This window comes from Mytilus edulis, chromosome 5 (genome assembly GCF_963676685.1).
Source record: "Mytilus edulis chromosome 5, xbMytEdul2.2, whole genome shotgun sequence".
NCBI lineage: Eukaryota > Metazoa > Mollusca > Bivalvia > Mytilida > Mytilidae > Mytilus > Mytilus edulis.
The window spans coordinates 87,174,704-87,190,278 of NC_092348.1; the positions used below are offsets into that span (position 1 = coordinate 87,174,704).

Consider the following 15,575-nt stretch of genomic DNA (forward strand, 5'->3'; position numbering starts at 1 on the left):
AATGCATTTAACTTTATTATATCTAGTGGATTCCAGGCATTAAAACTTTTCCAACTTCACAGGTAAGTCTGTACTCAGAGTAATTTTTGGCATGTAAATACAGCCATATTTGTCCGTTTGTTATGATGAACCTTATACCATTGATAGAAACGGTTGTTACAAATTTACAACTTTGTAACCTTATTAGCGACGAGGTTCTCGTTGAAAAAGATATTTTATTAGGAATTTGTACAGAGAAATCAAATAATACCATTGTTAATGCAATAATACTTTATTTCAAATGGCTATTTGGAAAATACGTAATAAATGCAAATTCGATAAAATTAAATTGAATATGCAGTCTGTACAGGCTTTGCTAAAATTGCACATGAAAAACGAATTCAAACTTCTTCTGCTACGTTCAGAAATAAAGTATATATGCAAAACGAAAATTAAACTCTTTATCGAAAAAATATAGGAAGATATACTTAGTTCTACTGCTCTAAACGAAAGGTGTGTTCGATTCAATATATACTAATCTTATTGTATCTTGTGTATAAAGTAGTGAACAATATGTTATTATAACAGAAAGAAAAACAATTATTATTTGAATCTATATCTGTGCATATTAGTCACATTAGCAAATTACAACATATATGATTATGATTCGTAATATATTTGTACTCACCACATGATGTTGTGATTTATCCTTTTTTATAATCCATATATATATATATTTAAGAATACTTTCAATTTCTGTTCTATCACATCAAAGTTCTTCAATTCAAACTATAACTTATTTTCGCTATCAAATTTTAAAGTTTTTCCAGTTTAATTAATCAACACATGGTTGTTTAGTGAACCGGATATACGATAGTGATTTTATACAGTGATGCTTATCAGGTGTGAAAATCAATTATGTTGGTTATTTAAATATCATTATATATGTAAAACTAGACTAAAAGTGTATAAACTCATTTGATGTTTTCCCTGGTCAAGTGAGGCTGTTAAAATACAGGGGTCCCTAAGTATGCGACCTGTGCTACTTAGGTATTTATATATCAGGAAATGAATAAAAAAAAAAAAAAAAATTGATAAGAGACAATTACACTTTCAATTATATTATTATAGATAGGTTGTGTACAAGTTGTATATGTACAAATTATAGTTTGTACAGTTTTCTTGTACAAGTTATCAGTGTTTTATCAACTGCTAAACGCAAATGAATGATGCAAGCACACAGTCATTTGTTTCGCAAATTTCTGTCATTTTTTGCATGTGTGCTTGCATCATTCATTTGTGTTTAGCAGTTGATAAAACACTGATAACTTGTACAAGAAATCTGTACAAATTATAATTTGTACAACATTGCAACCTGCTCACAACCTATCATTAATAATATAATTGAAAGTGCAATTTTCTATCTAAAAGTGAGACGACAGAAATGCATATAATGAATTTTCACTCTGTATATTAAGGTGGTACAATACAGGGAGATAACTCTGTTAAATCAGCAGAACGTTTTAATGACGTGGTGTTGTTAAAGAAATGTTAAGCTTCTCAATGATCAAAATAAGTTTTTGTCAAACTGCTATATAACCAGTGTAATTTTTCTGATAAAATGGTTGGTTCAAAATTTTTGAAATTTTTATATTTTTGTTAAAGGATCAAATTAAATACTTTGTCAAAATTTTAAGAAAATTAAACAAACCAAATTGATTTTAGCTCAGGTGTTGGGTACCACCTTAAATATGTATCCACAAACTATATTGAATCTGTAGTTTTTATTGAAAATTGTAATATCTTGGATTGGTTTTGTTATTTTTATTTCATTAAATGAATCCTCTTAAAACTGGAAAATAACGAATTAATGAATAAAACGAAAGATTTCAAATTATATTCTAATATTTAACATCTCGATGCACATGACATTAGTATAATGATCTACGCATTCATTCAACCCTTCAAGTTCTATTTCAGATGGTACAATTATAAAAATTACAATCAAGCAAATGAAAATATAGAATATCACTGATATAAAATCTATAATTTACATTCTATAAAAGATAATTTTTATAATAATTGTTTCCAAATCATTCCAGGTATCACATGCATCAAGTGCTCCAGGTTTGGACGATAGAGTCAAATATCCATTACTGTTCAAAGTTCATCCTTCAGAAAAAGTAACCAATGTAGCCCGGGCAGCTTTAATGCAGAAATTTGGCTGGAAAAGAGCTGCTCTATTATATACTGACGATGGTAGTTTTAATGCTGTAAGTCTGGTAGTCCACAATAAGATAGATATTTGAAGCATTTAGTTTTAATTGGTCTCATTTAAAGTCAACTCCATTCTGAATACATGTGTCATAAATGGTATAATGCAGCTTAGAAGAGGCCATTAAGATCTAATTGAACAACTGTATTGCTGTTTAAGTAAACATTAAAAAAAATAAGAAATAAAATCTCACGGAATTTGAACAATAAATAGTTGAATGCATTGCAGTTTCAGAGAATTGTGATGCATTACAGCAATTGTATTTGTTTTGTTCAATACAAAAATACACCCACGAATCTGTTATACATAGAATTTAAGAAATATATTTTGATTTTTTGAGGGAAAGTTGATCATACGTCTTTAGTGATGTGCCCAATTTCTATATATCGCACTCATTCATGTTCATTGTGTACTACCAGAAACTTTAGAAATTTCAAAAATAGCAAAACTATAAATTGAAGAAATTGTAACAATTTTCTAACTTTTATTTGATTCTATACAGGTTGTTGTCTCGTTGACACATTACCTATTACCATTCTCAATTTTATGTAATCTGATATTTATCATGTAAATTAACGAGTGGATGGATTAAAAAGGTTAATGTCTAGCGGATTATCCTAAAGCCATAATCAGGTCGAGAGCTGAACATGTTAACATGATAATTATTAGAATTCAGTTTGTATTAGATCGATTTGCTGATTTGCAAAGCTATAGCCCACTGAAATGCATACCACAGATTAAAGAGAAGGTAATGACAGAATATTTACTATTATATTTTCTCCGGAAGAATTACAAGCTCTCGTGCATCCAATCTTGTAAAGACTGTTATTGAAAATAAATACCATTATATGCACAGTTAATATACGATGTTGTTTTGTTTTTTGTCCATAGATTTATGAGTTTTGAACAGCGGTGTACTACTGTTGCCTTTATTTGTTAAATTTCTTTGCATATGATAAACGGAGAGAATATTCAACGAGTTAAACTGTTCGCATATTCGATATTTGGAAAACTATTCTGATAGAACATAGATAGTCTTTGACCATTTTCATTTTAAAATATGAATTGTTATTCTTACCCTTGACATAGATAATGGCAGATTTACAGAAAGTGTTTGAACAAAACAACATTACTGTGATAGTCTCAGATACATTCAGTGATGATCCAAAACACGCCTTGCAGAATATAAAAGTATGTATGTTAATGACCACATGATAGTCTCAGATACATTCGGTGACGATCCAAAACACGCCTTACAGAAGATAAAAGTATGTTTTTTAATGACCACATGATAGTCTCAGATAAATTTAGTGAGGATTCAAAACACGCCTTACAGAATATAAAATATGTATGTTAATGTCCACGTGGCGAGTCTCAGATACATTTAGTGATGATCCAAAACGCGCCTTACAAAATATAAACGCATGTATGTTAATGAACACATGATGGTCTCAGATACATTCAGTGATGATTCAAGACACGCCTTACAAAATATAAAAGTAGGTATGTTAATAACCACATGATAGTCTCAGATACATTCAGTGATGATCCAAGACACGCCTTACAAAATATAAAAGATATAAAAGCATGTATGTTAATGAACACATGATGGTCACAGATACATTCAGTGAGGATCCAAAAAACGCCTTGCAAAACATAAAAGTATGTTTTTTATAACCACCTGCTAGTCTAAGATACATTCAATGATGATCCAAGACACGCCTTACAAAATATAAAAGTATGTATGTTAATGACCACATGATGGTCTCAGATACATTCAATGATGATCCAAAACACGCCTTACAAAATATAAAAGAATGAATGTTAATGACCACATGAGTGTGTCAGATACATTTAGTGATGATCCAAAAAACGCCTTGTAGAATATAAAAGTATATATGTTAATGACCACATGGCGAGTCTCAGATACATTCAGTGATGACCCAAAACACGCCTTACAAAATATAAAAGTATGTATGTTAATGACCACATGATAGTCTCAGATACATTCAGTGATGATCCAAAGCACACCTTTCAGAATATAACAGTATGTATGTTAATGACCAAGCGATAGTCTCAGATACTTTCAGTGATGACCCAAAACACGCCTTGTAAAATATAAAAGTATTCCACATAACCACATAATAGTCTCAGATACATTCGATGACGATCCAAACCACGCCTTGGAGAATATAAATGTACAATTCTTTTATGATTTGCATATCTATAAATACTTGCATTGGATTGGTGAATAAGCGTTTTTCTTTTGGTTCCGAATTCCACGGAAAACTCTAAACGGAAAGTCCGTTATAAAATATCAAAATCAAAAGATCAAGAACATCAAACGAATGGATACCACTGTCATATTCTTGACTTGGTAATAAATGACTTATAATGTAGAAAATTGTGGATTAAACCTGGTTTTACTATACATTTAGTTTTATCAGAATTTATAAGCCATTATTTTCACAACACTATTTTTCAACACGTTGGAGATAATATTGTACTTTCAAATGCATATGAGCAATACTCCTGATGTATGCATAGTTGTCATCTGCAAGTAAAAACTATTATATTATTTATACGACTGCTTTGATTTCAGAGAAAAGATGGTCGCATAATTATTGCTGCTGCATTTGAAGACAACGCCCGAAAGATATTATGCGAGGTAATTCATAACAGAACAAGTAAATATGTAAATATAAATAAGGTGCCAATGAGATAACTCTCCATCCAAGTTACAGTATATTAAAAGTTAACTTTCATAGGTCAACGTATCGCCTTCAACACGGACTTGGCTTTCACTCAAAAGCTAGCTAAAATGACTAGTGAAAATCGGAAAAACAACGTATAATCTATATGGGTGCATTTAACATGGATAAATAAAATCGTATAATATAAGCAAAATGAGGATGTTAATTTTGATGCATGCCTTTTTGTGCTTCTTCGTTACATGTTTTGTTTTTATAGTGATTAAGATGATAAAACAATGTTGACTGCTGTACCCCTATTTTTGACATTTTTACCTATTGTGTCTGTTTGTTTTGTTCACGCATCGGTGAAAATATAATGGAATTTGACGCGACTGTCATACAAGTGAGAGGTTTAGCTAGCTATAAAACCAGGTTCAATCCACCATTTTCTACATAAGAAAATGCCTGTACCAATTCAGGAATATGACAGTTGTTATCCATTCGTTTGATGTGTTTAAACTTTTGATTTTGCCATTTGATTTGGGGACTTTCCTTTTTGAATTTTCCTTGGAGTTCAGTATTTTTGTGATTTTATTTTCTATAGAAAAAACGAGAAACACTTATGTACCATACAAACAAACGACAACCGTTGAACAACAGGCTAACATTGTTTTTGATGTATTTGATTATTTGTTGATCAGTAATTCTGTATTTTTCTCCCATCTTGCAAATCATATAGATATAATTACATTAGATGTATGTTTCATTATGATACTTTATTCTGATTGGCTAATTGCACATCACGTGTTATTCCGTAAACAATTGCATTGCTCAATAAAACTTTTCATTCATGATAACACGTGGTCCCACAGGTGAATTAAATAAAACTTTAACAAAATTCGTGTTTTCATGATCATTGCTAAAAAAATGTAATTATAAGTATTGAATGCTTCTTTTTGTAACTTCATAGGGTTGTAAAAGCGTTGACCGTGCGCACATTTTTAGTATGAAGCGCTTCCGCGTTTCATACAAAATGTACTTCGGTCAACGCTTTTACACCCCAATGAAGTTACAAAAAGAAGCATTCAATTCTTAAATAAAATGTTCCCCTTCTTACTGCCTTTTTTTCTCATTTGACCCAATCATAATCTCAACTTACAAACATACCAGTCTGAGTGTTTTTCTTAATAATGCACTGGCTTATAAAAATATATACTTGAATGAATGTCTTCAAACGTGCAACAATATTTGTTAGTTAGATTATTGAATAAATAGAATGATGTTTTTTTTATATTTTCCTCAATAACATTTAATGTGTTGATGTTGAAATCCATAGTTTCTCGAAACAGAAACCAGGAATGTGACTTTTTAAATTTGCTATGCCGCCTCGGTGCATTGCTATAAATATTCGTCAATTAAAGAAACGTGGTTTTTTTGTTATTTTCAAAATATCAATACTTGAAGTCAGTAAATAATAATGATCAGGAAGAAGAATATGTCAAAGAAGGTCAGACAGAACAGTTTACTAATGGTTTGTCTCTTTTTAATTACCACACAATTTTTCCGAATAGGTAATATATGCACTGTTCAAGATTTTTCAAAATCTTTTCTTGTCATCATTCCGTATAAAATATTTATGCCTCGTGACCTTGTGTTGATAACAAAAAATATCATGCATCGTTTAGTACATTGTAATATATGAAGTTAAATGCATAAGGTTTAATGATATTAATTAAATACCTTGGAAAGCCCTTTTTCTACAGATTTTTATTTTGAACAAAACAGAAAGGTAACCCCGGTATTATGAAAAATTCAATCATCCAAAAGAAATGTTTAGAAAGGTTAGAACATATATAGTTTTTCAACTATTTAACATAGCCGATGACAATTCATCGTTGTTTTTTCGTGTTAATTTCTATTTACCTGACTGAGTCGGCCGTGTTTTTTCGTGTTATTGTCTAATTTCTTGACGGTGTCGATCATTTTTTTTTTTTGGTGTAAATATCTTTTTTCCTGACTGGGTCGTTTTTTTTTTTTAGTATTTGTCTCTTTTCTTGAATGCGTCGGTCGTTGTTTGTTTGAAGGTCCTGTTGTTGTGTCCGATATGTTGTGTAGTCCTGGATATTGATTTTTTGCATTTGAGAGCATTGAAAGTCAAAAACTAACATAACAGTTGTCCCAAATCTAACAAAGTTGATATATGAATCGGGGAATAAAAACGGAAAGGAGAGCGATCGCATCAATATTTCATGTAAACACGAAAAGGTCGACTACTGAGCTTGTAACACCCTTTGCGACTATTCACACATCAGCATCGGTATCGAACCTGATTTTTATTAGATGTCCTTTTATATACCTAGTTAATCTCCAAAAGACGCCTCAAAATTGCACACAAAAAGCAAAGACATAATTTTGAAATTGAGCATTTAAACCCAGAAATTCAAAAAAGTTGTGTTAATTCTTACAAAAGGTGGTCTATACTTGCGGGAAGAACACTTAGTGCATCAAGTTAAACAGTACAAAAATAATTACATCTTCAATGAAATTACATTTCAGCAACACGAGATGATTGACTTCTGGGATGATAAATCCAAGTCTGTTGATAGATCTAATTTAAGAACAAACCACTGCATGCTTACACTTACCTGCAATGAGAAGTAGGCAAACCAGATCGACATTGACAACCTAATGCCCAAAAGAACAAACAAAACAAACATCAGTCATCAAAACACCATACAGAAAGCAAAATATAGACATCACACGACCGATAAAACATTCCGAGAAGCTGGGGAAAAGTAACTCCTTCCTCAAAATGAAATAGTGTATGTAGATTGGGGTGTATAATAAAATACTGTGATACTTAAAAGAGATGACTACAATTCATTAAACAAATGATAGTGTGCAATGTATCAATCCGCCATTTTCAACACAAGAAAATGCATGTACCAAGTCACGAATATGACAGTTGTCATCCATTCGTTTGATATGTTTCAGCTTTTGATTTTGCCATTTGATTAGGCACTATCTGTTTTGAATTTTCTTCGGAGTTCAATATTTTTGTGATATTTTTTTTCAAAACATAATCCGTATATAATTATGCAATCCCGGATACACAAGAAATAAATAAAACAAAAAATGATAAGAAATCACTTTTTGCATACATAAAAAGCTATTATTATAGTTATATTCGATAGTTCACTGACACAATTTCAAATTAAGAACTTAGTCACAAAATATAAAATGTAATTAATCTATTTGGTAACAGCATTAGGTTTCAGTGTTTTCAAATATAGAATGCATGGTTAATGTCTTATAATAAAATACTAATGATTTAAAATCTCATTCAATTGTCTGTGTATTTGCAATAGATACACCAAATCCTATTAATAATGTTTTCTTAAGCAAGTAATTAATTTTTGATGAACATGTCATTGATTTCTTTGAATCTATTGAAATATATAATGATTTGTTGCATTTGCATTACCTAACATTATAAAACATGTACACTTGCTTACAATGCTTACCTAAAGGCTTGCTATGTAGTTCAAATTTATTAAAAAAGAAATAAAACATTGTTAAATTCAATACTCTGATCCTCGAAACATTAATTTGAAAGCCCAGTAAAACACATATCATACTGAACTTATAGCCCATGCTAAGCAACAGCAGATGATTTACCAAATCGTGTTTTACTTGATGCATCAATAGTTGATTGTATCAGAAAAAAGTGAATGACCCATACTATATCGTTATTAATCATTATTGTCAGGTAATTTGAGATTGCTGATAGAACTTTTCTTGTCTTTGTTAATTTATTCATGTTATCTAAACTCCGCTCAATTTATAACTTGAAATATTTCAAAGTCACTTGTTTATTGCCAGCACGATTCAAAACTATGAATATTTAATAGTCGTTTATTTATCGTCGGAGCGATTAAAGGGTGAACGTATTGTATGATCAATTTGTATGTTCGTTTAAATTTTTTATTCCATTAGTTGTTTGTGTGTTATAAATCTGGCTTGACCCATTGGATTTAATGTTTTTAATCACTTAAAGCTTATTCTCTAGCATATCTTATTATGAAGACCACCATCAAAATTATACAGTGCATAATTCAAAAAGATTATTTCACTTATCTATCAGTAGCGGTCTTATTCCCAGGGAATTTTATAGCTTACTATACAGCATTGATTTTGCACATTGGTGAAAGTCATACGACGACCTTTCTGCCTAATTTTCTATTGACTGTAAGGCAAAATGTTCTTATTTAAGTGTTAAAGGGTACATATAGGTTAAACAACAGACATTCTCTATGGTATCATGCTGAATTATCCGATTTTTACTTTCAACAAAGTTTATCAAGAACAACACTACAAGTGTCACTAGTGATGCAGGAAACACTTGTATATTTCTGGATCACCTAAATGCAATTCAAATTTAAGATGGAATAAGCGTTTATTAAAACGGTGTCCTATGGGCTGTTCGTCTTTTTCTTTTTCTATTCGGCTATTGAGTCTGTTTTTCTTTTGAATCTTGTTAGTTATTTTGTCACTAGGTTATCGTTACTGTATTATCAAGCTTGACATTATAAGAAAATGGTTCGTAATAAAGGTTTAAAATGGCATGTCACACTAATAACAACTAATGACATTATATTGTTCAGATGATTCGAAGGACCAGCAATATAGTATCTACAGATCAAACAATCAGTGGTCAATGCATTTTAAATAGCTTAACATAAAGATACAAAATAAATATGTTCAAGACTTTATTTCCTGCCAAACAGGAAGTATATACAAATCGATGTTTTGATAGTATTCCAATAACATTAACGGTACCTATTTTCCTGCACCAGATGCGCATTTCGGCAATACAGTGATGCTCGTGGCCAAAATATTTGAAATCCAAAGCTTATATAAAAGATGAAGAGCTATAATCCAATACTGAATGCAATGGGTTACATTAATGTTCATCTACGTTGTCATATTTCAGGCGATATATTTAGTGTAATTTCTTTTACAAGAAAACTATCCAAACATCGATTTGGATATCCTTGATTTTGACAGGAATAGAAAATCTTGAAAATATTGATTATGTAACTTTATGTTAAGCTATTTAAAATGCTTTGACCACTTATTGTTTGATCTTTTAGATTTTATAGACAAGAATGTGTGTGATATTGGTGTAGAGATATACCGACAATTGTAAACAGTGTACATCGTTATACATATTCTATTGGTGATTGGATATTGTGATTTACTACTGCATAACATTCTACTGGTGAAGAGATATTATAATTAACTTCATACTGAAGGTGTGCCTATATTGGCAGAAAATATACAGATACAGATACAGATCTATAGATAATATATTGCTGGTCCTTCGATTAAGGACTTTCCGTCTTGAATTTTCCTCAGAGTTTAGTATTTTTGTGATTTCACCACTTAGTAAGAATATTCCACTGATGTTGAATTACATTTGTTTCGTATTAGAACTCCCATTTTTGAATAAATGTATACTCTTTATTCATTTTTTTTAAAGACGACAGGTGATAATTTCTTTTTGATGTGAACTGATCAGGATTGCAAGGGTTGGTCACTATAAATTATACTTCCAATATATTTTTGTGCTTATGAATTATTTTATGAAAAACTAAAGACTTGAAAAATAACATAATAACAAAATAATATGTATCGAATTGACGACCTATACTAATAAACTCGTCATACATATCACGATAAAACGTCTGTACGCCAAACAAGCGTTTCGTCTACAAAAAAACTTAACAGTGACGTCGCTTGCGTAAAAATTTAAAAAAACAGATACAGTACTGCGTCGAAGAGCATGAGGGACCCATCATTTCAAAACGTTTTCCGAAATACAGCTAAGGTAACTATTCTTGGGGTAGAAAATTCTTAGTAACTCGACAAATTCAAACTTTTATGCGTGAAGAAAAATGATGTCATTGAGGGAAAAGATTCCTGCAAATTGCTTGAAGAAACTATCAATGTTCAAAAAATAACTTTAACAACAATAGATATATAACGGAATGGATCATATAATGCAAAGACTTAGTAGTTAGCTCATGTACTAATGTATGCTTTGTTCTGGAAACAAATCGTGTAAGCGATTTTCATTTCTGGTCGACCGTGAGCCAATTCTTCTTTGATGGTACTGTTATCTTAATTTATTATACCAACTGTTTATGTAATTTTTCGTTACATAATTCTAAACTTCTGTTTCTTGGCATGACTGATTTGGTGTAAAATCAGAAACAATAATGCAAAGAAGTACCATATAAGCGATTTTCATGCGAGCCAGGCAGCCTTTTCCTGTTTGACGATATATTGATTTTTGATAATACACTATGAGCATATAGTTTTAGTTACATAATTCTATGTTTCGAGAATTAATAGGAAACATTTTAATTATTAAATTATACCGAGTATTTTCAGTAATTCCAGGAAGTTACATAATGTTTGACGATATTTTAAATTTCTTTTTTACTCAATGCGATCGAAATCGAATTTTCTCGTCAATTTCTAAAATCAAGTGGTTTATACTTTTTAATTTCCGATTCATTTTGGGCATTGTAACCGAAAGCGAGCTATACATATTAATGTATTAACCCGTAACTACGCCCCATCGAGACTACTGTACTAAAGACAAACGACTGTTTAACGTAAAATAATAAGAAATGTTTCAATAAATCTGAACAAGGTTAAACACACCATTTTCAACATGAGAAAATGCCTGTACCAAGTCAGGAATTGTTAGAAAAAATGAAAAAAAAACAAAACATTTGGTATAAAAACATATTTTCTATGTGATGATATTATATATAAAACTACAATGCTGTTTGATCCGAGTTTTCAAACCAGGTCAAAGATGTTATTCAAGAAATAGTAAGTATATATGTCTTGGATGTTTCATGATGTATGCTTTGTTTTATGTTCTTTTGTTAAATAATGATATCGTGTTATGTGTTATGCTGTTTTAACACATTGGAAATATCAATCTTATGCAAATTATGTATATAAGCAATCGCAAGGTTTCTTTTCGGAAACAGAAAATCCTGATATCTAATTTTTCATCTGAATATTGTATAGTTGCTATATAATGCTCTGAACAATCACGTTATATACGCATCGAAGGCAGAGTTATAAAGAATATCTATGTCTGTCTATCCGGGCGATTCTTGTTATAATTCATAATTTGTATGCATAAGCGTTCAATTATAAAAAACAGGCAAGGTTTTATATATATTTCAATGCCTGGGGTTTACTTTTAACTATCTAATTGAATTCTCATAAAATGTCAGATTTTCTCTCAAAATATTGGTTTAAATAATGTTTCTACAGGGGTGGATTTTTTTTGCCGCTGAAATCAACGCAGTTCTTCAAATGTAGGATTAAAATTCAGTTCTGCTTTTACTTGATCATTTTAAACTTGGGAAAATTTCACAAACTGCAAAACGAATTCCACTTCCCATTTTCATGATATCAGAATTGTAATTTCGGACTTGTGGAATTACACAATATTTCGATCTACATTTGACTATTTGAGGACAAACTATCACGCATTTCTTGATCAGCTATTTTTTTTTTTAATAATTATAGTTAATATTCAAATTTCAGTTTTGTTACTTTAAATACGGTAAAAGATATTAATAATAAATGTGTTATGACTTTATTAGAAAATATCACAAACAAAAGGTTGTAATTATGTAGTCATGAAATAAACAAATGTCTGTGATGGCTGATATTTGTTTATCAAAATATGGATTTTAACCGTTCCTTAGTTTTATTTTAAATTAGAAACATAGCTTTATTAATCAAATTCTAAAAGCTAAGTTCTTCCTTAATATACAAACATTTGAATAAGATATAATTAATAAGTTGCCAGACATTTAATTTAAGTATGATATTATATGGTCTTAAATATCCATTATATATCCATCTTGAATCTTGTTAAACATACGACAAGCTCTTAATTTTCCAGAGTCTAAACAAGATATTGACAAATTTTACAAAAAAGAAAAATAGATTAAACCTAAAGGAGAATATACAGAAAGAAAACCACTACACAATAGATAATGACTAGGTTAAATGTATTTATGAGGACAAAAGTCCCGACATGAAATGTCTTTAAATTCATTGCTGTTATAATCTACACTGCATAAACAAAACTCGAGCATGATGTCTTTAAATTCATTGCTGTTATAATCTACACAGCATAAACAAAACTCCAAAAAAGAAATATATTTAAATCATCGAATTTTCAACAGAGAGATATATTTCCTATCTAGTCATTGTTATATTGATCCATATATTTAAGCTAGATTACTCCAATTCAGTTTAAAATCCTGAGCAGAATTGGAAAGCAACTGAATATGGAGTTCCGTAGAATCACATTTGCATATTCAGTAACTGTTGTTGAGGGCGGATCTGTACAAAACGGGGCAAGTGGATTTCAGCCTTATTTTTTAATAATTCAAATATGTTTAGGCAATCAAATCAATTGTATCTGCTGGTTCACTGAATGAAGGTCATACACAATGAAGTTTTTGAGGAATAACCACAGATTTAATTTTTCCATGTAGAGATTTCTTGACAACTGTTTGTCTTTACTTCCAATTTTCTTTTGATTATTATATTGTTTGTCCTTCTTTAACTTTTTCTTTATTGACCAGTTGCCATTTGTCTTACACCAAATTCGTCATTGTTCCCTTTTATTTTTTTAACTTTTGGTGTTGGTTTAAAATATGTGGATGTTCTCTTTGACCGTTCAGTATCCCTTATATATTTTATTCTCTAGTTAGCAGGTCTTATGATGCAACTGTCTCATTGATATTTGTTCCACATATTACATAACAGGTAGTGTACATTTGGATGGCAAAAAAGTACTCTTTAACGATCTAAACCATTTAGTTTCTACAATTACGATATACTTTCACTTCAGGCACATAAACTTGACATGACAAGTGGTATTTTTACATGGATGTTTCCTGGTTGGTATGCCACAGATTGGTGGAAGGTGAATGACACTACTTGTGATCAAGCCGATATTGAAAAAGCGGCAACTGGGTCCATAGGATTCGAAGTTTCTTCATTTACAGACGTTGATGCACAAACAGATGTCTCAAAGGTAAGTTTGATATAAATATTACAGATTGTCAAGTCTTAAAACCTTTATAATAAGAATACAAATAGAAAGAATTTATCAATGAAGGTCAACAGTGGATCAATTGACTCATCATTAGAATTAAAATAAAAATATGAACGAATCGACACAATGTAGAAATGATTTGAGTTAGAATTGAGCTATTATACGATTGTTTTATTGTATAGGTAAGGCTAGTATTAAATGTAAGTTGCTAATATTTGCTGCTTCACATCATCAAATACAATATCACAAGGATTTATTTTTATTATGATATTGAGGATATACGTATATTTAATCACTAAATATATTTATATGTATTTTATCGACAATATTTAGTATTGAAAAAACTTTTATTTTATCGTGTTCAAATTGTTTTGTGGCAAAACGTGGAAAAGTGGTTGCGAAAATAATATTTCGTCAAGTGTTAATTTTTCATGGTGCTTGTTAAATCGTTCCTGAAGAATCGACACTGTAATACCTAAGCAGTATTGAATTGAAACCGGCGAAGTAAAAAAAAAAAAAAAAAAAAACAACAAAAGACAAATAATAAATAAATGTGCAATCAAAATACAATTATACATATCATAACCATTATTCAAAATTTGAAATAACTTATTAATTTATTTTCAATTTTAGACTGCAAGAGAGTTTACGGAACATTACACTAATCTGACACAAAATGGCAACTATGCTGCACTAGAGTATGGGCCTTATGGGTATGACAGTGTCTGGGTGGTCGCATTTGCTCTGGACAAGGCATCAAAAGCATTACTTAACATATCAAAGTCTTTGGAAGATTTCACATATGACAGTGCTGACATAGCCGACATAATCTTCAAGAGTGTTGACACGACTAATATAACGGGTGTAACTGTAAGCATTTCTGCTGTAAGCGACCAAAAAAGTAAAATAACAAAAATACTGAACTCCGAGGAAAATTCAAAACGGAACGTCCGTAATGAAATGGCAAAAGGAAATGATAAAACACATCAAACGAATGGACAACAAATGTCATATTCCTGACTTGGTACAGGATTTTTCATATGTAGAAAATGGTGGATTGAATCTGGTTTTAAAGCGCTAAACCTCTCACTTGTATGACAGTCGCATCAAATTCCATCAGGCGTGAATTGTTAATTTAAGGTTATATTTTCTAGAGAAAAAAAGTTGGTTATAAAACGATCTCACTTGCCCTGAAATAATAATAATAAAATTAATAGTTCAAATAGTTTCAGAGTGTCAGAGTTCAATTAGATTTTTTATATGTAGTACAATGAAAGTACAAGCCTCATTTTTAACTGCGCTCGAGACTTAAAGTTTATTCTAAATTTCGGCAGAACAAATTATGATATACAAGTTAAATCAAAACCATAGAGTACATTGCTAATTCATAGACTGTCTGACGTTAAAACAAAAGCAACATGAGAACTAAAAAATTAATCAGTAAATTTGAAAACTCAAA

The 15,575-nt window shown here is 30.5% G+C and overlaps 1 protein-coding gene across 1 annotated transcript in view; it reads left to right on the top strand.

Moving 5' to 3' along the window:
* Window positions 1-15,575, top strand: part of LOC139525293 (gamma-aminobutyric acid type B receptor subunit 2-like) — a 37,175-nt gene that overhangs the window by 10,651 nt on the left and 10,949 nt on the right. Inside the window, exons 3-6 of the mRNA XM_071320496.1 lie at window positions 2,082-2,252; window positions 3,344-3,445; window positions 13,910-14,095; window positions 14,750-14,986. Coding sequence (XP_071176597.1) covers window positions 2,082-2,252; window positions 3,344-3,445; window positions 13,910-14,095; window positions 14,750-14,986 — 696 coding nt within the window. The remainder of the gene's footprint in view (window positions 1-2,081; window positions 2,253-3,343; window positions 3,446-13,909; window positions 14,096-14,749; window positions 14,987-15,575) is intronic.